This window comes from Loxodonta africana, chromosome 13, assembly GCF_030014295.1.
Source record: "Loxodonta africana isolate mLoxAfr1 chromosome 13, mLoxAfr1.hap2, whole genome shotgun sequence".
NCBI lineage: Eukaryota > Metazoa > Chordata > Mammalia > Proboscidea > Elephantidae > Loxodonta > Loxodonta africana.
Window position 1 is genome coordinate 43986117 of NC_087354.1, and position 24219 is coordinate 44010335.

Genomic DNA, 24219 nt, shown 5'->3' on the forward strand with positions numbered 1-24219 from the left:
TCAGAATGGCACCCCTCACCAACTTTTTACAACTGAGTCCTTCCAGGCCTCCCCTGTGCCAGCAGCCTGTCCCACAACCTCCATGCTATGCCTTACTTGAGAATCTGTTTGGTTTGTTATCAATCATCCAAGGTTTTCCAGGACATCCTGATTTCAAAGACTCTGTCCAGTTGCCCCTATAAGTTGCATCAGACCCCAGAAACGCCAATATCTGGCCATCTAAATTTGCTGTCTCAGCCTGTCTATTGCTCCTGGAAATGGCATAAAATTCTCTGTTGGGCCGACTGTGCTGACCTGGGGTTTGGACACCCACATACCCCATGTGCTGGACACATACCTGGCTGCTCTCTCCAAGCAGCCAGGTGGCTTCTCCCTGACCCATGACAATCAGATTATAGGTTATCCAGTCCATAGTCCAGGAAGGAGGGGTGGGCCAGGTCTTTCATCTGGCCCTTCAGCCCACCGGACAGGTGTTGGCCCAGGTAACCTCTAGGCAGTATAACAAGTTAGTCATACTGGCTGGCCTAAGGTCACTGCCCAGATGTAGGACCTAGACAAGAAACTTAATCTCTCTAAGTGTCTACTTCCTTACTTTTTAAGGTAAGGCTAATCATACTACCTCTCTCAGGATGCTATTGTGAGAATTAAATGAGTTAGCTGGTGGCACAGTAGTTAAGCACTCGGTTGCTAACAGAAAAGTTGGTGGTTTGAACCCACCCAGAGGCTCCTCAGGAGGAAGACCCAACAATCTGCTGTCCTAAAGATTACAGCCTAGAAAACCTAAGGGGGCAGTTCCACTCCATCACATGGGGTCACCAAGAGTTGAAATCGCCTCGATGCACCTGACACAACAATCTGTGTAAAGTGCTCAGCCTAGTGTCTGGCACCTGCAATGACTCAGTGTGTGCCAGCTATTATTATTAACATTTCGAAGGACCATCCAGTTCTAAAGAAAAAATAAGACAGTCCCATTTGAGCAGTGGGCTCCATCATCATCTGGTGGGAAAATATGTCCCACATGCAGCGGCAACCAAGCAAAAGTGCCTCCACTGTCTCTAAGCAGAGCCTACCCTGAAGTCCCAAGGTGATCGTTACATGGGACCTCATTACTCTTTCCCTGTTGGTCAGAGGATTATTAACAGAAGTAAAAAGAGGACCACAAGAAGAGGCATATGGTAGACAGAATAATGGCCCCCACTGATGCTCATCTCTTAATCCCTGGAACCTGTGAATATTACCTTATAAGGCAAAAGGGATGTTGTAGATATGATTAAGTTAAAAATCTTGAGAAGGAGAGATCAGGTTGGATTATCTGGGTGGGCTCAGTGTAATCACAAAAGCCCTTAAAAGAAGGGGGTAGGAGAATGAGAGAAGGAGAGATGACAATGAAAGAAGAGGGTTAGTGTCAGAGAGAGATGTAAAGATGGGAGAAGGGGCCATGAACCAAGGAATGCAGGCAGGCTCTAGAAGCTGGAAAAGCGAGGAAACGAATTCTCCCCTAAAGCCTTGGAAGGAGTGCAGCCCTGCCAACACCTTGATTTCTGCCCAGTGAAACCCGTTTTGAACTCTGACCTCTAGAACTGTAACATAATAAATTTGTGTTGTAAGTCACTAACTTGAGGTAAGTTGTTACAGCAGGAATAGGAGACCGTTGTTGTTATTGGGTGCCATTGAGTTGATTCAGCGACCCCATGTGACAGAGTTGAACTGCCCCACGGGGTTTTCTAGGCTATAATCTTTACAGGAGCAGATCACCAGGTCTTTCTCCCATGATGTCACTGGGTGGGTTCAAACTGCCAACCTTTCTGTTAGCAGCTGAGCACTAAACCTTTGCACCACCAGGGCTCCTAACAGGAGGCTAGTATAACACATTTCAAAATGCTGAACTGGAAAGACAGATCCAGCATGTTCACTTCATGTTCAAATCAGGCGAATGAAACACTCTTGCCAGTGATGGCTCAAACGGAGAAGCGTACCCTGATAGCAAGGCCCACTGACTTTGAAATACATTTCTGTGGGTTTTCTCTTTGTTGGCTGAGAGACAGATGCAGAAGGAGAGAGAGGACTTTAAAAGGAAACGACACAGAGTGCTTGGAATTAAGACAAGGGATTTTACCTGGTCTCCTGTGAGGTGGCACCTGTGGGTTGATGGCATTGGTCCCCATGATGACGTACTCATAGTGGACTCCTGGGTTAGGCTGCTGGTGTATCATCTGTGGACACAAAGGTCAAAGTCAGTGCACTCAGCACATCACAGTCCTCTTTTCTGCTGGCTTTGGTTTCATGGTACAAGTGGCACTATCTATAAATGGCCTGTCGGTGATGCAAACAGTTACTACTCTCGGCTGATAACTGAAAGGCTGGGGGTTCAAGTCCACCTGGAGGCACCTTGAAAGAAAGGCCTTCCAAAAAGCTAGCCATTGAAAACCCTATAGAGCACAGTTCTACTCTGATGCACTTGGGGTCCCTATGAGTTGGAGCTGACTCGACGTTAACGGTTCTGTTTTGTTTTAATCTATAAGTGAGCGGGTTGATTCACATGTAGTAATGTTGGTGAACCTGTGACAAATTAAACAAAAGTTACTTCTAGATGACTTGTGATTTGCTTTTGAAACAAGTATTTAATCTTGGAGAGAATCAGAAGAGGTGAAAAGTCAAGATTTTGTAAATTGAAAATAGGAAGAAGGGAGAAATGGTAGCAGAACCTTTGTGTTGGCTCACAACTATCCTAGGTGAGATTTAGAGCTTAGATTTTGCTCAGGGCTCTCAAAATGTCCAAAATAGATAAACACGTTTACAGTACAGAAGAACTGGTTTGAACAGTGGGTGGTAAGATGGGTTCATACAAAGGACCAGCCCTGTTTGGCAGAGCCAACTGGCATCCTTCAGTTCCTTCAAAGTTCTCCACCTGACCTGTGATGCTGGCTCAAGGAGTCTCCCCTCAACTCTCTCCCTGGTCAGCTCTCTGGGACCCTCCCCACTCTCATCCGTGGAAAGCTTCAGAACCACAGAGATGAAGTCAGGAAAATAGAAGGAAGGGGAGTTAAGGCTCCCTAGGTCATATTCTTTCAGGAATCAAAGACAAAAACATGACAGCAGGCAAGAAGCTGCATAGGGCTGTGGAAGTTGCTGAACACTGAGACAAAAAAAAAGCAAAATCAGCTTGGCCCAGCAAATAACTCCTCCCTACTGGCTGTGAAGGAGCCCTGGTGGTACAGTGGTTAAGGGCTTGGCTGCTAACCAAAAAGTCAGCAGTTCAAATCCACCAACTGCTCCCTGGAAACCCTATGGGGCAGTTCTACTCTGTCCTATAGGGTCACTATGAATTGGAATTGACTCGATGGCAACAGGTTTGGGGTTTTTTAAATTACTGGCTGTGAAAGCGAGCCCTGGTGACGCAGTGGTTAAAGAGATCGGCTGTTAACCAAAATGTCGGGAGTTCAAACCCACCAGCCACTCTGTGGGAGAGAGATGTGGCAGTCTGCTTCCGTAAAGATTTACAGCCTTGGAAACCCTACAGGGCAGTTCTACTCTGTCCTTTACGGTCGCTATGGGTTGAAATCGATGAGGCAGCAGTGGGTTATTGGCTGTGAGGAGTCTCTGGGTGGTGCAAATGGTTACTGAACTCGGTTGCTAAACGAAAGCTTGGAAGTTTGAGTCTACCCAGAACTGGCTTGGAAGAAAGGCCTGGCAATCTACTTCAGAAAAATCAGCCATTGAAAACCCTATGGAGCAAAGTTCTATTCTCATACACATGGGGTTGTTATGAGTCAGGGTCCCTTGGGCCCAAGTCTTCCTGGTAGCAAGCAGGGTGTAGCTAAGTGGGGCAAGGGACTGAGAATCTGGAATGTAACTCTGAGCCAGGCAAGGAGACACTGTCAAAGCACAGCTGTGATATTTTTGTCTCTTCTGTTACCAGCTGTGTAACTTGGAGCAAGTCCCTTAATCCCACCATTTCTGATTTCTTCATCTGGAGAAGGAGGGAGTTAGAATCACAGCTCATCTCTTACTTAGGTCCTTTCTAGTGACAAGGGTCTCTCTCTGAGTCACTCCTGCACGAGTAAGTCCTGCTTGGCTCCTGAGAGTGTCTATTCTTCCCATTCATGCCATAATCTTGAACCCATTCCCTACTTGTGAAATGGGGCCGACATTCTATACATTACCCAAAGGCAGGCAGACATGAGACCCACTGGGCTGCTTGCATCCTGGGAACCAATACCAAGCTGTTGGGGCTGAGGACGGTTGGTGGTCACCACAGCACCCCTGAGGTACTACGCAGTGGTGTGACCTCAGGTTCCTGCTGCCTACCCCTAATCCTCTTTTCACATCATCTGCCACTTGGCTGGTCTGAGGCCAGAAACCCTCCTTTCCCTCTCCTTGCCTCTTCTGCGTGAGCACTTGGCAGTGTAAACCTTGTCCTATTTATGAAATTACTGTTGGCCACCATATCCTAGACCACCCACAGTGGGTCTTTAAGAACCCGAGTTTTTCCCTGATGCCATTAGAAATTTAGCCAGAGTCAACCAACTGGACAGTCAAAAACTATATCCAAAATTAACTACGACAAGGCTTCCTTTATAATTTCTAGTCCACGAGCCACTAAGCCCAAGAGAAATAAACATGTAACTCTATAGTTGGAGAAGTAAAGACAATGCAATTAGTAATATTTATAAAAGTCTGACACAACAAATATAGGGGGACCAGCGTGGCTCTGGGGACAGTGATAGTATGTGTTATTTACGGGTGAGCTCATTCTTTTCATCAAAAAGTTATTTTGACCTTTTATTTCTTGTCACCTTTTATGTTCTGATCTTTTAAGAAGATCTGGATGCTAGTGGCTTCTTTTTAAAAATAAGGAGCATTTTTAACTCTTGGGCACCTTAATATTTTAGTTTCTTGTAAAATAAGTCAAAGTTCCTTTTTCTGTGAGGCTGGGAATTTCTAGTCAACCTCTAACTTGTTACTCTAAGCTGTGCTGTGTCATCTGGAACACTCTGGAGTTCTCGTTTCTTCATTTGCTTTAATAGAGTTCGAAGAGGGCTGGGAACCGTGAGCAGTCTTGTCTTGCTTTAGGTATTTGTCTTCTTTTGCCATGAAAAGAAAACATGCCAAATTAGCACTAGGAGGAAAGGGCGTGGAGGAGATCCAACCCTCATGAAATAAAGGACATGTTTTGCCTCTGATTTGGTTCAACAAGTAAAATTGGTTTTACAGGGTCAATAAAATCTGAAAGTAATAAGCATCTGGTAGAGTTTAAGACTTCTGTGAGGTTAGGTACATTCAGAGGTAAATGGCAAAGACTAATGCCAAGCATTTAAGGGGCACCTCAAACAATTTTTTTCAAACAGGCTCTGCTCAGATGATTTTATTAAGCACTGACAATGGTTTGTGGCCTATTTGTTCTGAGCATGATCCTTAGAAACAACAAGATACAAAATCCAGAGAATCGTCCAAAAGCATCCAAACTTACGTAGACATCCAAGATCTCATTAGTGGGACCTTCTGCCAAAAAGGACTCTCCTGCAGTGCTCGAAATCTCATTTGGACGCTTGTAGGTGAACATTGTCCCTCCGCCCTCGTATTTCCCAGGCCGGTCAATTGCCCAGTTCCCGTTGATGATGGATCGACCAGAGCGACTTCGCAAGGCTGTTAAGAAAAATGAGACAGTTCCTTGGGTAAAGCCCAGAATCTGCACAAAAAACTGAACTGACTCCCCCAGTTGCTGGCTTATTCATTCATCAATTTCTTGTTGGTGTCCACTATGCTCCAGGCACTGATCTAGGCACCAGGATACGATCAGGCAAGCTGGATCACATCTCCTCATGTGTAATCACATCTTCAACCCACTCCAACTCCTTCCACCACTTGGACTCGGCATAGAAACGGAGGGTGGGGGCGGGTAGGAGAGAAGCATTCAGAAAATGGGAAGGGAGGGGAGAAAGAGGAGGATGATATGGGGTGGGGGTAGAGGGAAACTAATTTATATTATATACCGTTACCTAGGTGAGAGGTTGCATACTGGCAGCCCATGAGCTGATTTTGGCCCAAAGATGGGCTTACTCTGGCCTTTGTGATTTTTTTTTTTTTAACGTAATTGAGCGCAAATTTAATAATTGGGAGATTTCACATAAAAATTTAGAGTTCTAGCTTCTCTCGTAAAACAGGAAGACATTGTGAACATTGGCTCCACATTCCCTCGTGGCCCCTGTAGATGAGGCCTGTGTGCTCCAGTTTGCCCCAATCCCCACCACTCCCTATCATTCCCCAACACGGAGGCTAACCCTCAGTTACCCTTTATTATCATGCTTGCATTGTTATTTTTCTCATAGAACAGAAATTCTCTTGTAATTCTCTCTACTTGTATCTCTATGAAAAGCGGCAAAGCTAGAGATGAACCAAGAGGGCCACACGATTTTCTTTGACCTGGGCAGTGTCACCCATTTATTTTGCCTTCCTGTCTTCTGTGGGCATTTGAGGCTGTGACCTGCCTTAGAGGCTTCCGCGTACGTCATCAGAATTAATTCTCACAACAACATTGCTAAGTAGATGTTATTATCCCCATTTTTCAGAGGGTGGTTCAGCAACATGAGGAAACTTGTTTAAGTTCATGAAGCTGGTTAAGTGACATGTGATTTGGAGCCCCTCACTCAGGAGGGAGGTCGGAGAGGAGAAGATGGGGAAGGAACAAGGTGTAAGGGTTAATGGGAGAAGAAAGGGCCGTATCTGAGAGCAGACTTTCAGCCATTAAACACTGGGCTCCTTGAAACCCACAAGCCCGTAGCTGATATGGTTCAGAAGACAACCTGTTTTAAGTGCCACGTAGCACAGAGACCCTGTGATGCCAGAGGCATTTTGTACCTTCACTTTACAGAATTCCAAAATGTATCATTTTACGATTTATTATGGGAAGATTTATACCTAAACAGAAGTAGTGAGACTAGCATAATGAACCTCCATGTATGCATCACCCGGCTTCAACAATTATCAACTCAAGGCTGATATCTTGTCTCACTATTCAAACCCCAGACTCTTTTGAGTATCTAAAATATAAGAACTCTTTTTTTTCCCTCCTTAAATCCATTTTCAGCAGTGTTTCTACAATGAGTTTTTTCAGAGACCAGGCCTGCTGAGGTAAATGCTGCAGGAAGGGGAGGAAGAGCCTCCAGTCTCGAAGTGGCCTCGCCCTGCAGATGGCCCTGCCTGCCTGGCTGGTTGGCATGGCTACTGGGAGAGCACATCTGTGGCGCTTTGAATACTGAGTTATAAAATCAGTTCAGCTTATTGGGTGACAAAGAAGGGTCAAGGATGGAGATGGGGAAGAACATGTACGGCCACCTAAAATTTTGGCCGTTCTCTATCAAAAACCACACTTCCTGAGAATGTTCATAGAGTGTCCCCTCTCCTCACTTTCCTCACTTCCCACTCATTCTTTAGCCATCTCCAATCTGGCTCCTGCCCCCATCATTCCATTGAACCAGTTCTCACTGATGTCACCAAGACCGCCATGTTGCTAAATCCAATGGGCATTTTCCAGGCCTTCTCTTACTAAATGTCTCAGAAGAATTTGGTCCTACTGACCACTCCATTCTGTTTGAAACACTCTTCCACTGGCTTCTGGGACTCCATACGTGGCTTGCTTTCCTCCTGCTCTCAGGCTACCCATCTCTCTGTCCTTTTTCTGCCTCATCTATCTCTACTCAGCCATTCAATATTAGAGTTCCTTGAGGATTAATAGTAAACCTGCTTCAGATATCTTCCTCCTTTTATGGGCAATTTCATCTACACCCATGGCTTCAACTACTATATGCCAATGACTTCCAAATTTGTTTCCAGTCCAGACTTTTCCTCTAGCCCCAGACTTTTGTATCTAATTGCTTACTTGACAGCTTCACTTGGACATCTTTTCTAAGACTGAACTCATCCCTGATCTCTTTCAGTGTTTCTTATCTCAGTAAATGGCACCCCCATTCATATAATCAGCAATCACTCTAGACATCTCCTCCCTTCCTTATCCCCTATATCCAATTCATCATTTGATTTTATTTTACCTCCTCTGTATTTCTTGAACCCATCTGCTTCTCCTCACATCCACTGCCATAATCCAGGGTCAGGCTACCATCCGGTCTCACTTGGACTAAAAAAAAAAAAAAATCCCTCCAAGCCTATTGCAGTCGAGTCTATTCCCCATGTGTTACAGAATAGAACTGCTCCATAGGGTTTTCTTGCTGTAATCTTCACAGAAGTAGTTCGCCAGGCCTTTCTTCCACAGAGCCTCTGGGTGGGTTTGAACCCACTTTTAGGTTAGCAGCTGACCGCAAACCACTTACGCCACCTAGGGACCTTTCACTTGAGTGTCACTGGTCTTCCCACTTCTCTTCTTTTCAGTCAGAGTGATCTTTTCAGAATGCAGATTTGATCACCTCCTACATTTTTTTTTGGTTCGGTTTATGGCTCAAAATCCTCCAGTGGTTTTCTATGGTTCTAGGGAATCTCCACACCCCAAACAACAGTGGGGCAGGGGTCCTGGGTGATACAGTTTAGGATTATCTTGTGTCACTGTGCTCCACTCCCCAGTCTTCTTTTAGCTCATCTAATACATCATGTTGCCTTCACAATGCTGTTCCCTTTGCCAGAAATTCTCCCTCAACCCCAAATCATATTTATCCTTTAGATGTCAGCTTCCCCATGGCAGTTTCCCTACATACCCCAGTCCATCCCTGTCTTCTCTGTCACATGCTGTCAGAGATGCTAGACCCTTTCCTTCAAAGCACTTAGTCTGTAAATAGAACCGTCGAGGGCATTATTTGATTACTGGTTGTTTCCCAGTACACTGTAAGATCCAAAAGGGCAAAGACCTGGTGCTTCCTCACCATTATAGCTCTACTGCTATATAAAATAACACATTATAGCATAGTGTTCGTCACATAGTAGAAACTCAGTAAGTAGTGCTGAATGAAACAATATATAGTAGAGAAAGACAAACACAAAGATGATAAACAGGCAATTCACAGAAAACCAAGCACAAATATTCCATAAACCAAAAACCAAACCCAGGGCCGTCGAGTCGATCCCAACTCATAGCGACCCTATAGGACAGAGTAAAACTGCCCCATAGAGTCTCCAAGGAGTGCCTGGTGAATTTGAACTGCTGACCCTTTGGTTAGCAGCCATAGCACTTAACCACTACACCACCAGGGTTTCCAAATATTCCATAAGCCAATGAAAAGATGCTCAGTCTCACTTATAATTAAAGAAATGCAAATCAAAACAACAAAGCATTATTTTTGACCCATCGGATTTGCAAAAAATTAAAAAAAAATTAACGATATCGACAGGGGTGGGAGTAAGCAAACACCAGTGCCACTGTTGGTAGGAGTACAAATTGACTTAACTATACTGGAGGCAGCTTGTTTACACTGTTAAAACTTTATATGCCCACACACTTCGACCCAAGAATTCTACTTCTAGAAAACTACTGGAGAGATACGCTCCTATAAATACACAAATGTGTTTGTAACAAGGATAGTCTCTGCAGAATTGTTTTAAAGAAAAACTAAAAACAACCTAAATGTCCATCAGTAGAGAACTGTCTTAGTTATCTAGCACTGCTGTAACAGAAATACCACAAGTAGATGGTTTTAACAAAGAGAAATTTATTCTCTCACAGTCTAGGAGGCTAGATGTTTGAATTCAGGGTGCCAGTTCCGGGGGAAGGCTTTCTCTCTCTGTCGGCTCTGGAGGAAGGTCCTTGTCATCCATTTTCCCCATTCGAGGAGCTGCTCAGTGCAGGGACCCTGGGTCCAAAGGATGTGCTCTACTCCTGGCTCTTCTTTCTTGCTGGTATGATGTCCCCTGTCTCTCTGCTCACTTCTAGAAAGACTGAGTTAAAACACAACCTAATCTTGTAGACTGAGTCCTGCCTCATTAACATAACTGCTGCTAACCCCATCTCATCAACATCATAGAGACAGGATTTACAACACAGAGAAAAATCACATCAGGTGACAAAATAGTGGACAATCACACAACACTGAGAATTATGAGTTAGTCAAGTTGACAAACATTTTTTGGGGACACAATTCAGTCCGTGACAAGGATTGATTAAATAGTCTTACTAAACATTTACACAACGGAATACCATGTGGCCCTAAAAAGAATGCAACAGGTCTGCGGGTATGGAAAGATTGCCATGATATATTTTTAAACAAAACAAGGGTGCAGAACAGCATCCTTGGTATGATCCCATTTGTGTATACTTGTCATAGATTGAATTGTGTCCCCCCAAGATATGTGTCAGCTTGGTTAGGCCATGATTCCCAGTATTGTGTGGTTGTCTTCCATTTTGCGATTTTCCTATGAGTTATAAATTATAATCTCTGCCTGTGGTTAAAGAGGATTAGGGTGGGATGCAACACTCTTGCTCAGGTCACATCCCTGATCCGATGTAAAGGGAGTTTCCCTGGGGTGTGGCCTGCACTACCTTTTATCTTACAAGAGATAAAAGGGAAGCAAGCAGAGTTAGGGGACCTCATACCATCAAGAAGACAGCACCGGGAGCGGAGAAGCTCTTAGACCAGGAGAAGATTGATGACAAGGACCTTCCTCCAGAGTTATGGAGAGAGAAAGCCTCCCCTTAGAGCTGACCCCCTGAATTTGGACTTGTAGCCTACTGGACTGTGAGAGAATAAAATTCTCTTTGTTTAAGCCATCTGCTTGTAGCATTTCTGTTTTAGCAGCACTAGATAACTAAGACAATACTTTTTAATAAAAGCATATGCATATACACGTATATATGTGTCTATGTATATATACGTGTGTATGTATACATATGTACAGGTACATGTACAAAATTTTTTAGAGAAGGATAGTAAAATATCTGTTAACATTTGGAGACAAAGACTGGAGGTTAGGTTGGGATGGGAAATAGGAAGGGAGACATTTATTTTCCATTTTATATCTTTTCACGATCGTTAAGAATTTTTTAACCATATGCATGTATTGCCTTTCTTTAAAGCTTACAACATTCTAATTACTATAAAGGACATGGTGTAAGTAGAAACACTTCCGAGGGGGTATACATGTTTTCTGTTTTTATAGCTTCTCTTTAAAACCCCACTCAGAGCTTCAAAAGCTCAGATTTAAGGTAGCTTCTGGCTACGATTTTATTGCTCTTAATGACAATCTTGTATAAGAGGTTATTATCTAGATATCAAAAAGTCCATAAAGAACCATCTGAAATACTGTATAGGTGAGAGCTGCAAGGACCTCCCCGGGAAATAAAGTTAGGACTGACCTGCGTATTTGTACCCATGCATTCTCTGATTCCCCTCGAGAGGTTTAGATGTATCTTTAACCACACAAGAGCAAAGAATGAAAAAGCCATTTCAGATATTTAGCAAATGTGGCCCTGATTCCACATGCCCATGAGTTAGCTTCTGAAAGAGCTCCAAAACTAGCCACCACCTGGCCTTGCATATCGAAAACAGCTGCCTTGGCAATTTGTGTGCCTGTAAACAGTTCCAGGGCTATTAATGGTGTCCAGAACCACCTCACAAAAAGGTGCAGGTGGCTCATGGCTCTTGCTGGAGGGTGTGTTCACTGAAGGTCAAGGTTTGGCAAAGTCTGTTTGAAAGGCAACCTCATAGCTATGTCAATATGAGGAATTTTTTTTTTTTAATGTATCTTTTTTTGCATTTATTTATTTTTAATTTTTATTGTGCTTCAAGTGAAAGTTTACAAATCAAGTCAGTCTCTCATACAAAAATTTATATACACCTTGCTATATACTCCTAGTTGCTCTCCCTCTAATGAGACAGCACATTCCTTCCCTCCACTCTCTATTTTCCTGTCCATTTGGCCAGTTTCTGACCCCCTCTGCCCTCTCATCTCCTCTTCAGACAGGAGCTGCCCACATAGTCTCATGTGTCTACCTGATCCAAGAAGCTCATTCTTCACCAGTATCATTTTCTATCCCATTGTTCAGTCCAAGCCCTGTCTGAAGAGTTCGCTTTGGGAATGGCTCCTGTCCTGGGCTGACAGAAGGTCTGGGGACCATGAGCCCCGGGGTTCTTCTAGTCTCAGTCAGACCATTAAGTCTGGTCTTTTTTATGAGAATTTGGGGTCTGCATCCCACTGCTCTCCCGCTCTCTGTCAGGGCAGTCATTGGTTATAGCCAGGCACCATCTATTTCTTCTGGTGTCAGGCTGATGTAGTCTCTGGTTTATGTGGCCCTTTCTGTCTCTTGGGGTCATAATTACCTTGTATCTTTGGTGTTCTTCATTCGCCTTTGCTCCAGGTGGGTTGAGACCAATTGATACATCTTTTAGATGGCTGCTTGCTAGCGTTTAAGACCCCAGACACCACTCTCCAAAGAGGGATGCAGAATGTTTTCTTAATAGATTTATTATGCCAATTGACTTAGATGTTCCCTGAAACCATGGTCCCCAAACACCCATCCCTGCTACGCCGGCCTTCAAAGCACTGAGTTTATTCACGAAACTTCTTTGCTTTTGGTTTAGTCCAGTTGTACTGACCTCGCCTGTATTGCGTGTCTTTCCCTTCACCTAAAATACTTATCTACTATCTAATTAGTGAAAACCCCTCTCCCTCCCTCCCTGCCTCCCCCACCTCCTAACCATCAAAGAATATTCTCTTCTCTGTTTAAACTATTTCTTGAGTTCTTATAATAGTGGTCTTATACAATATTTGTCCTTTTGCAACTGATTAATCTCACTCAGCATAATGCCTTCCAGATTCCTCCATGTTATGAAATGTTTCACAGATTCATCATTGTTCTTTATCGATGTGTACTATTCCATTGTGTGAGTATACCATAGTTTATTTATCCATTCATCCACTGATAACCACCTCAGTTACTTCCATCTTTTTGCTATCCTAAACAGTGCTGCAATGAACATGGATGTGCACAGATCTGTTTCTGTAAAGGCTCTTATTTCTCTAGGACATAGTCCAAGGAGTGGGATTGCTGGATCGTATGGTAGTTCTATTTCTAGTTTTTTAAGGAAGCGCCAAATTGATTTCCAAAGTGGTTGAACCATTTTACATTCCCACCAGCAGTGTATAAGTGTTCCAGTCTCTCCACAACCTCTCCAACATTTATTATTTTGTGTTTTTTGGATTAATGCCAGCCTTGCTGGAGTGAGATGGAATCTCATTGTAGTTTTGATTTGCATTTATCTAATGGCTAATGATCGTGAGCATATTCTCATTTATCTGTTAGCTACCTGAATGTCTTCTTTAGTGAAGTGCCTGTTCATATCCTTTGCCCATTTTTCAGTTGGGTTGTCTTTTTGTAGTTGAGTTTTTGCAGTATCATGTAGATTTTAGAGATCACATGCTGATTGGAAATGTCATAGCTAAAAACTTTTTCCCAGTCTGTAGGTAATCTTTTTACTCTTTTGGTGAAGTCTTTGGATGAGCAGAGGTGTTTGATTTTTAGGAGTTTCTTTTCTGCATTATTAGTTTCGTATACTGCTTATGCCATGTGCTAGGCATTGTTCCTATTTTTTCTTCCATGATCTTTATTTAGATTTTATATTTACGTCTTTGATCCATTTTGAGTTAGTTTTTGTGCATGGTGTGAGGTACAGGTCTTGTTCCATTTTTTTGCAGATGGATATCCAGTTATGCCAGCAACATTTGTTAAAGAGACTGTCCTTTCCCCGTTGAACAGACTTTGGGCCTTTGTCAAATATCAGCTGGCTCATATGTGGATGGATTTATGTCTGGATTCTCAATTCTGTTCCATTGGTCTATGTATCTCTTTTTGTACCAGTACCAGGCTGTTTTGACTACTGTGGCGGTATAATAGGTTCTAAAGTCAGGTAATGTGAGGCCTCCCACTTTGTTGTTCTTTTTCAGTAATGCTTTACTTATTCGGGCCTCTTCCCTTTCCATATAAAGTTGGTGATTTGTTTCTCCATCTCTTTAAAAAAATATCATTGGAATTTGGATCAGATAGCTTTCAGTAGAATCGACATTTTTATAATGCTAAGTCTTCCTATCCATGAGCAAGGTACGTTTTTCCACTTATGTAGGTCTCTTTTGGTTTCTTGCAGTAGAGTCTTGTAGTTTTCTTCGTATAGGTCTTTTACATTTCTGGTAAATTTATTCCTAAGTATTTTATCTTCTTGGGGGATACTAAAAATGGTATTGACTTGATGATTTCCTCTTTGATGTTCTTTTTATTGGTGTAGAGGAATCCAGCTGATTTTTGTATGTTTATCTTATAACCTGAGACTCTGCTGAACTCTTCTATTAGCTTCAGTAGATTTCTTGAGGATTCTTTAGCATTTTCTGTGCATAAGATCGTGTCATCTGCAAATAGAGATACTTTTCCTTCTTCCTTACCAATCTGGATGCCCTTTATTTCTTTATCTAGCCTAATTGCTCTGACTAGGACCTCCAGCACAATGATGACTAAGAATGGTAATAAAGGGCATCCTTGGCTGGTTCCCGATCTCAAGGGAAATGCTTTCAGACTCTCTCCATTTAGGATGATGTTGGCTGTCGGCTTTGTATAAATGCCCTTTATTATGTTGGGGAATTTTCCTTCTATTCCTATTTTGCTTTGTAAAATACCTTTTCTGCATCAATTGATAAGATCATGTTGTTTCTGTCTTTTGTTTTATTTATATGATGGATTACATTAATTGTTTTTCTAATGTTGAACCATCCCTGCATACCTGGTATGAAACCCACTTGGTCATGGTGAATTATTTTTTTGACATGTTGTTGAATTCTATTGGCTAGAATTTTGTTGAGGATTTTTGCATCTATGTTCATGAGGGATATAGGTCTGTAATTTTCTTTTTTGTGGTGTCTTTACCTGGTTTTGGAACCAGGGATATGCTGGCTTCATAGAATGAGTTTGGGAGTATTCCGTCCTTTTCTATGCTCTGAAACACCTTTAGTAGCAGTGGTGTTAACTTTCCTCTGAAAGTTTGGTAGAACTCTGCAGTGAAGCCATCAGGGCCAGGGCTTTTTTTTGTTGGAGTTTTTTAAATTACCTTTTTAATCTCTTTTGTTATGGGTTTATTTAGTTGTTCTACCTCTGTTTGTGTTAGTTTAGGTAGGTAGTGTGTTTCTAGAAATTCATCCATTTCTTCTAGGTTTTCAAATTTGTTAGAATACAATTTTTCATAGTAATCTGATATGATTCTTTTAATTTCAGTTGGGTCTGTTGTAATATCACCCATCTCATTTCTTATTTATTTGCTTCCTCTCCTGTTTTTCTTTTGTCAGTTTGGTCAATGGTTTATCAATTTTGTTAATTTTTTCAGAGAATCAGCTTTTGGTCTTGTTAACTCTTTCAATTGTTTTTCTGTTCTCTATTTCATTTAACTCTGCTTTAATTTTTATTATTTGCTTTCTTCTGCTGCCTGAGGTTTCTTTTGTTGTTCTGTTTCTATTTGCTCAAGTTGTAGGGATAATTCTTTGATTTTGTCCTTTTGGTCTTTTTATATGTGTGCATTTATTGATATAAACTGACCTCTCTGAGCACTGCTTTACCTGTGTTCCAAAGGTTCTGATAGGAAGTGTTTTCATTCTCATTGGATTCTATGAATTTTTTTATTCCATCCTTGATGTCTTCTATAACCCAGTCGTTTTTGAGCAGGGTATTGTTCAGTTTCCAAGTGTTTGATTTCTTTTCCCTGCTTTTTCTGTGATTGATTTTAACTTTCATGGCCTTATGGTCAGAGAAGATGCTTTGTAATATTTCAATGTTTTGGATTCTGCTAAGGTTTGCTTTATGACCTAATATGTGGTCTATTCTAGAGAATGTTCAATACGAGGAAATCTTGACTCCTGCTTGACAGTTGGGTTTTATTCCAGTATCAGTTTTCAATGTTGGGCGTTTATTTTTGGCCAAAACCACCAATAATGCCTTTCTCTAAGATTCATATAGAAATTGCTTGTATGACCAAGTCCTGCTTCTCATACACTTTTATCCCAATCTTAATGCCCACTATTGATGACCCAGCCATTTCCTCCCACAACCAAAGAAGGTGGCTTCCTTGAAGCCAACAGATTACAATGATCTAGATCTCGGTTTCTTCCTTTGAAAACCGAGGGTTAAGTTCCCCTTAGCAAAAAACTCCAAGCTTCTTAATGTTTTAGCACGAGACCCTGGGTGATGCAAATGGTTAATAGGCTTGGCTGCTAACTGAAAGGCTGGAGGTTGGAGTCCACCCAGAGGCACCTTGGAAGAAAGGCTTGGTGATCTAATTCAGAAAAATTAGCCACGGAATACGTTATGGAGTGCAGTTCTCCTCTGACACACATGGGGGTCACCATGAATCGGAATTGACATGCCAGCAATTGAAAAAAAAAAAAAAGTTTCAGTAGTTCTTAGAAGCCAGTGGGGGGAAGTGGCACAATAAACCCAAGGGGGAAGCAGTCAGCCAGCTCTGCTCACCACTGCCTCCAGCCCTGGTTTCTCTATCATATCCCATCTAGTCTATGAGATTCCATGGGTGCTTGTAAGTGGACACCAACCCAAGTGAGTTTTAGAATGAGTCAGCAAATCTGGATACTTTAAAAACGGCACATTATCCATTTCACACTACCACCCTAGAGGGATCTGGGCTTTACATCTTCACTTTCACTAACCTCCAACTGAAATCTGGTGTTTCTTTCTATTTTGAATGTAGGTAATACACCACAGCAGTATTAGCAGCGCTGTGACTTTGTTACTGAATGAAATCACATATACATGCATAGGAAACCCTGGTGGCATAGTGGTTGAGTGCTATGGCTGCTAACCAAAGGGTCGGCAGTTCAAATCCACCAGGCACTCCTTGGAAACTCTATGGGGCAGTTCTACTCTGTCCTATAGGGTTGCTATGAGTTGGAATCTACTCGATGGCACTGGAATTGGTTTTTTTAATACATGCATATGACACTACTGATGATACAGTTATTTTGAAATATTTTTAAAAAACTCTTCACTATTTTTAAATGATAAATTATTAGACCCTCCACTAGATCTCCTACTTTAATATGTTAATGAAGCACAGGGTACATTATTACAAATTTCCTTTTAAAAAAGATTTTGATAAGTGTATTTCAGTATAACTGGTTTCCTCTGTACTCTTCTGCATTTTATTTTATGGATTTGAAAATGTTACTCTGAGGAAGAGTGGACAGACTCCTAAGGGGTCCAAGGTGAAGGGGTCTAAAGTGAAGAACCCCTGGTCTAGTGCCGTATGCTTTTCAAAAAGCTGTCAGAGAAGTGAACTCATGTGTGTATGGCAATCCTATAAAACAAGCAGGACACATACTATTTTTACTATACAGATGAGCAAACAGGCTCAGCAAGAGTAAATTGCTTTCTCAAGGTCACAGGCTATATTATGCAAAGCTCAAGACTTAAACTTTGGTGACTGGATTCCATAGTCTTTCCACTATACCACTGGTTCTCAAAGTGTGGTCGCTGGACCAGCTTCATCAGCATCGCCTGGAAGATGGTTAGATGTGTCGATTTTGGGGGTCCCGTTCCAGGCGGTCTGAATCAGAAACCTTGCGGGTAGGGTCTAGTGTTTGGGTTCAACAAGCCCTCCTGGCGATTAGATGCATGTTGAAGTTGGAGAATCACTGCAATACACCTTTTATTATCTCTTATTTTCGAGTCCTGATCAAAAGAAGGGTTTATCTGAGATTTAGGAGGAATGATTTCCCTTCTCATATTCTGACTTTGTCAGGCAACAGGGCTGAAGTTGAGCAGAAGGCGGTGACGGGGCCAGCCTAGGGGAGTTTGGGCTTCGTTCCACCCTGAAGCCTCTCACCACATTGTCCCCTACTCATCTGATAGCGTTTACGATTCACTGAGCTGACTTTCCCAGACATCCCCATGGATTCTGAGTTATCAGCAATCAATTCCAGAGGGCACCTATCATCAAGTGACTTACACACGAAGCATAAGTCATTAAGGGCTTGAATTGTGACAAATCTGGGGCGGGGGAGTGTAAAAGAGAATCTAACTCAACTCAGCAAAAAGTTGTTAAGCCTTTACTAGGTGCAAGGCACTGACTAAGTCCACATGCTGCGTTGTTAAACTGTAGGATGCACAGTTTTTCCCACGTTCACATTACTGAAATTGGATGTGTCTCACAAGAGAAAAGTGGAAGCGGCCAGGCAGATGGTTCAGCTCTGGTGGAGTTGTCATTTCCTGAACACATGCGAAATTGGTCTGATTAAGTCGTTTCAGTTGAGTTAATTGTATTGGCAGGCCAACTTATAAAAAAAAAAAATTTTTTTTTTTTATAAGTTTGCATTAAAAAAAATTTTTTTTTTTTTTTTAATTACAATGTAACATACATAGCAAAGTACTCAAATTCAAAGTATATAAAGTTGCTGTGGAGTCAATTCTGACTCATAACGACCTCATGTATGTGACAGTGCACTGTGCGCCACAGGGTTTTCAATGGTTAATTTTTCCGAAGCAGACTGCCAAGTCTTTCTTCTGAGGCACCTCTGGGTAGACTTGAACCTCCAACCTTTTGGTTAGCAGCTGAGTGCATCAACCATTTGTACCACACAGAGACATCGTAAGTGTATATAGCTTGATGAATTTTTACATTGCATTACCACTATGTAACTACTCCCTAGACCATTTCCAACCCACCAGAGGGCTCCTTTCTGCCCCCTCACTGTCATTACCCTGTCCCCCACAAGTCTGCCAAAAGTTACTGCCACTCTGCCTTCTAACCCCACAGTCTTGCCTGTTTTTGAACTTTATATAAATGGAATCATACAGTATATGCTCTTTTACTTGACTTTATGTCCATGCTATTCACTCACATTGTTGCATTTATCAGTAGTTGATTATCTTCATAGCTATTCAGAATTATATCATACGAATATGCTACAATTTATCTACTTTTTCTACTATTGATGGACTTTGGGGGCTGTTTCCAGTTTTGGCTCTTATAGGTAAAGCTGGAATAAACATTCTTGTACATGGTTTTGGTGGACGCAAGCTCTGTTGGGGACTTACCTAGAGGTGGAATTGCTAAGTGTAGTTGTAGTAGGTACTGCCAAACCTTTTCTCAAAGTGTTGTAACTGTGGTTGTTGTTGTTGCGCGCTAGGGTTCTCACTGTGGAAAGGGGACATATAGACATGGAATGCGGGAAGGCAAGATAGAACCAGGTAGGGATGAATTTGAGATATCAGTGTGCACTCATGATTCTGAAATCATGTATATGTATGTGTACATGCGTGTTTATGTGTACGTGTATTAGCTGTGTATACATATGTATAGGGAGCTCTGGTGGCGCAGCAGTTAAACACTCAGCTACTTACCAAAAGGAAGACAGTTTGAACCCACTAGTGGCTCTGCTGGAGAAAAGACCTGGTGATCTGCTCCCGTAAAGATTACAGCCTAGGAAACCCTACGGAGCAGTCCTTCTCTGTTCTATAGGGTTGCTATCAGTCAGATTTGACTTGACATCATACAACAACAACATGTATATGCATATGTATATATGTATAGGTTTCCTAGAGTCATCTGTTGAAAGGGCTAAGAAGCAAAGACACCCCAGTAGCAATAAGCATGCCCACCACCATAGTCTTATCTCTAACGGTGCCCCACTAAAAGACACCATTTCATGGAGAAAAGACTGATTCCACGGCTAGGGCAGGGTGTGTACAAGATAAGCCTGGAACAGCTTAGCAAGTCTGAAAGCAGAAAAGTGTTCACAAAAACGACGGAGCATGTCACAAGGACACAGGAATCACTCTGAAGGAGCTCCTACTAGCCATATCTGGGACAGTTTGAGCACCAACAAAAGTACAGTAATGGATGATAAACCACTGAAAAAGTGGAAACTCATGAGTTCATACCAATAATAAGAAGATAAATAAATGGGAGAGAGAGGAGGGATCTTTTTTGTTGTCGTCGTTGTCGTACTTTAGATGAAGGTTTACAGAACAAACTAGTTTCTCAGTAAAGAGTTAGTACACATATTGTATGACATTGGTTAACAACCCCACGACATGTCAGTACTCTACCTTCTCAACCTTGGGCTCCCCATTACCAGCTTTCCTGTCTCCTCCCACCTTCTAGTCCTTGCCCCAGGGCTGGTGTACCACTTTAGTCTTGTTTTGTTTTATGGGCCTGTCCACTCTTTGGTTGAAGTGAACCTCCGGAGTGACTTCATTACTGAGCTGAAAGGGTGACTGGGGGCCATACTCTCAGGGTTTCTCCAGGCTCTATCAGGCCAGTAAGTCTGGCCTTTCTTTTTGAGTTAGAATTTTGTTCTACATCTTTCTCCAGCTCTGTCCAGGACCCTCTATTACGATCCCTGTCACAGCAGTCAGTGGTGAGAGGAGGGATCTTGCCTGTAAGAGTCTTCAAGGGCCAACTGGTGAACGTGGAGGAGTGCTGATGTTGGAAAGCCATCATTTTGCAACCATGTTGGCAAACACGGGATCAGGGAAGAATCATGAATGGATGCTAAACCTCATGGGATATTTTGATGAGGAACAGCATATTCTCATGGTCTTAAGGACCCCACAGACTGCTTATTAGTTGCAAGGGAGAAAGACAGTAATCACTCAGTGGAGAAATCAAACAACTCTTTCACCACGTGATCAAAATTCACATCACAAGTGAGACAAGATGGGCGTTGTGTACCTCCAGATGTTGTTATACCTTGAGAAGAACACGACACCACCTATGCAACATTCTGGCTAAGAGTGCATAATTCCAATCTAATCATGAGGAAATATCAGACAAACTGAAAATGAGGAACATTCTATTTTTTAAAAAGGTGAGGGATTGTGCCCTTTGAAAATGTCAACGTCAAAAAGACAAAGAAATGCTATGGAAATGGTCCAGACTAAAAGAGGAGGAATGTTAACTATACTCAATACCTGACCCTAGAAAAATGCTCTAAAGTATATTATTGGATCAAATGACAAAACTCTACCATGAGAAATAAATTAGATAAAATGTTGTACCGATGTAAACGTATGAAGTTGGTCCGGTAGTGTAGTCAGGTAAGAGAAGAGCCCTATTCTGATGAAATACCTGATGAAATGGCATTATTTAGGGGTAAAGGGCCATGATATACGCAACTTACCTGCAAACGGTTCGGGGGAAGATGATACAGGTATAGGAGGAGCCCTGGGGTGCAATGGTTAAGTGCTTTGCTGCTAACTGAAAGGTCGGCAGTTGGAACCCACAAGCTGCTCCAGGGGAAACGTGGCAGTCTGTTTCCATAAAGGTTACAGCCTTGGAAATCCTGTCGGGCAGTTCCATTCTGTCCTGTAGGGTCACTATGAGTCGGAACTGACTTGACGGCAATGTTTTTTTTTTTTTTTTTTCAGGTATAGGTATAGGTAAGGAGCCCTGGTGGTGCAACGGTTAAGTGCTCAGCTGCTACTCAAAAGGATGGTGGTTCGAACCACTCAGTGGCTCCATGGGAGAAAGACTCGGCAATCTGCTTCTGTAAAGATTACAGCCCAGGAAACCCGATGGGGCAGTTCTACTCTGTCGAATGGGGTCACTATGAGTTGTGATCGACTTGGTGGCAACTAATAACAGCAACATAGGTATAGATATAGACATGGAGACAGCCAGAGAGAGAAAACCGGGAAATGATAAAACAAATGGGATAAAATGTTAACAGGAGACTCTGGATAAAGGCAACATGGATGTTCTTTATATTATTTTTATTTTTGCAATATTTTATGAGCTTCAGATTATTTTCAAATAAAAAGCTAATAAATAAAAACCCATACGTTGACTCTTTTCTCCAAAAATACTCATGCCTGGGTCCCCACGCCCCCCAGAGTTGTATTTACTTGGCTAGGGTACAGCCTGGGCATCAAGTGATTTAAAAGCCCCCAGGTAATACTTAACACACAGCCAGAGCTGGGAACGGCTGGATTAATTAACAGAATTTCCAAGTCTAGTAGAAGTTGGCATCACTGGGTCCTGCATCCTGAATCATCTCTCAGTTGCTCCAGATTTATCTTTCAAAAGCTTCCAGCTCACTCTTAGGAGAGTACTTCTATAAATACATAATATGATTAAGGAAAAACAATGTGTATAATCAAATAGGCAGTTCAGGCAAAGCCCTGGTATTCCTTAAAATGCTTTGAATGTCTACCGATACTTAAGACCGTGAGAAAGTCCAGGCTAAAGTAAAGCCATGTGCCCAGACCATACAACATAGCCTGTCACTGTGATGATCTACAAAACTGCCAAAGGCCAAAAGGGGTTTAGAACAAGTTTCAAGATCTGAATGTGAAGATGGGTTCGAGTCCAACTTTGCTGGCAATAGAAGTAGCATATGTACATAAGTAGATGTTACGGTTGGTTTCTATTACTAAGCTTATTTTCCTGTACTGTAATTATTTGTTTACATGCCTGCCTAGGAAAAAAGAAAAAACAAAAACAAAAAACCAAACCCATCGCCACTTAGTCAATTCTGACTCATAGTGACCATATAGGACAGAGTAGAACTACCCCACAGGGTTTCCAAAGAGCAGCTCGTAGTTTCGAACTGCTGACCTTTTTGGTTAGCAGTCAAGCTCTTAACCACTGTGCCACCAAGGCCCTGCCTGCCCGGAAGGCAGATACTATTTGCCTCTAGTTCTTGACTCTTGGTAGCACTAAATAAATGCTTGTTGAATAGAATTAAGTTATGAGTTCTATTGTTCTGATCATTTTTTTAACCTTGGAGTTCAGATAAGAGATTCTTAGAAACTCCTTCAAGTCCTGCTTGCATTTGGATATTCCTGTTTAAGAATTCCAGTCTTAAAAATGTCCTTCTATCTTCCTGACCAAAGTGGTAAACACATGCAGGAATGCATACAAATTCTGTTTTCTTAAAAAATGCAAACATTTCTTCTTAGGTAAATCAAGGCCCAGTTTGATAAAATGCCCAAATAATGGTTCCTGTTAAACAAATGGAGGCCTGGTGGTGCAGTGGTTAAGAGCTCTGCGCTAACCAAAAGGTCGGCAGTTGGGTCGCTATGAGTCAGAATCGACTTGATAGCAACGAATTTGGTTTTTTTTTTGGTTAAACAAATACATGTACACATCATATAGAATGATTTTTCAGTTCAGATTCACCTTGGCGTTTTGAATGTGGAGAGAATCAAACCTGTGTGATTTCTAAAACATGATGTGACATATTTGGACTGAAAATCAGAGAGTATCAGAGAAAGAAGGCTGGCTTTCTCTTCAGCACTATATGATTACAGGTTGTGAGGGGTCTGAATAAACGGAAATGCCAAAGCTTGTTCCCATTTCATTGCTAAATTATATCAAATTATGGCTAATTCTTGTTCTCTAAAATATAATAACATTTGATTTATTTTGACTCCAAATTTCCTTTGAATACTTAAAAACTATAAATCAAGTTTGTGTGTTTTAAAGCCCCAAATAACATTGTAGGAAATAGATCTTATCTATAGATCAGGTAAGAAAATAAACTGGACTAAGAAATAGTGGAGGGCTGTAAAGATAAGGAAATCCCTGGTGTAAATGACTAATGCACTCGGCTACTGATCAAAGGCTCGAGGTTTGAGTCTACCCAGAGGTGCGTTGGAAGGAAGTCCTGGTGACGTATTTCTAAAAAACCAGCCACGGAAAACCCTGTGGAGCACAGGTCTACTCTGACACACACGGGGTTACCCTGAGTCGGAGTCAACTCGACAGCAACTGCTCTGGTAAAGATAAGACAAAGCCCACGACCTGGGGAACTTGGAACATACTGGGGCAGGCCGACTCGTGATGCATAGAGAGGCAGGTAAAATTCCGTGGGAGTGCAGAGGAGCTCAGAGAGGGCTGGCATTTGAGCAGGGGTTTGAAGGGTGGGGAGCAGTTCACCAGGCAGAGGACAGAGGAAGGGCGTCGGGAATAGAGAACAGCATGGGTGAAGGCAGAGGCATGAAGGCAGTGACTTGAGCAGCAAAATGAATAGTCCAGTGTGTCTGGACAAGAGCCTCGGGTGCTGTGGGGAGGGATGAAGTGAAGGGTGGCGAGTGAGACCCCCTGGACATGAGGTTGGAAGGGGAGACCATGGGCTGACCAGGGGGGCTTGATTATATGGTTTTATGGATTGAATTGTGTTCCCCCAAAATACGTGTTGTAAATCCTAACCCCTATGTCTGTGAATGTAATCCCATTTAGGAATAACTTTCTTTGTTATGTTACTGAACCATACCAGTGTAGAGTGTGTCTT

The 24219-nt window shown here is 42.2% G+C and overlaps 1 protein-coding gene across 1 annotated transcript in view; it reads right to left on the minus strand.

Moving 5' to 3' along the window:
- Window positions 1-24219, minus strand: part of THSD4 (thrombospondin type 1 domain containing 4) — a 688190-nt gene that overhangs the window by 45115 nt on the left and 618856 nt on the right. Inside the window, exons 9-10 of the mRNA XM_023552873.2 lie at window positions 5471-5646; window positions 2117-2213 (exon numbers count right to left, since the gene is read on the minus strand). Coding sequence (XP_023408641.2) covers window positions 2117-2213; window positions 5471-5646 — 273 coding nt within the window. The remainder of the gene's footprint in view (window positions 1-2116; window positions 2214-5470; window positions 5647-24219) is intronic.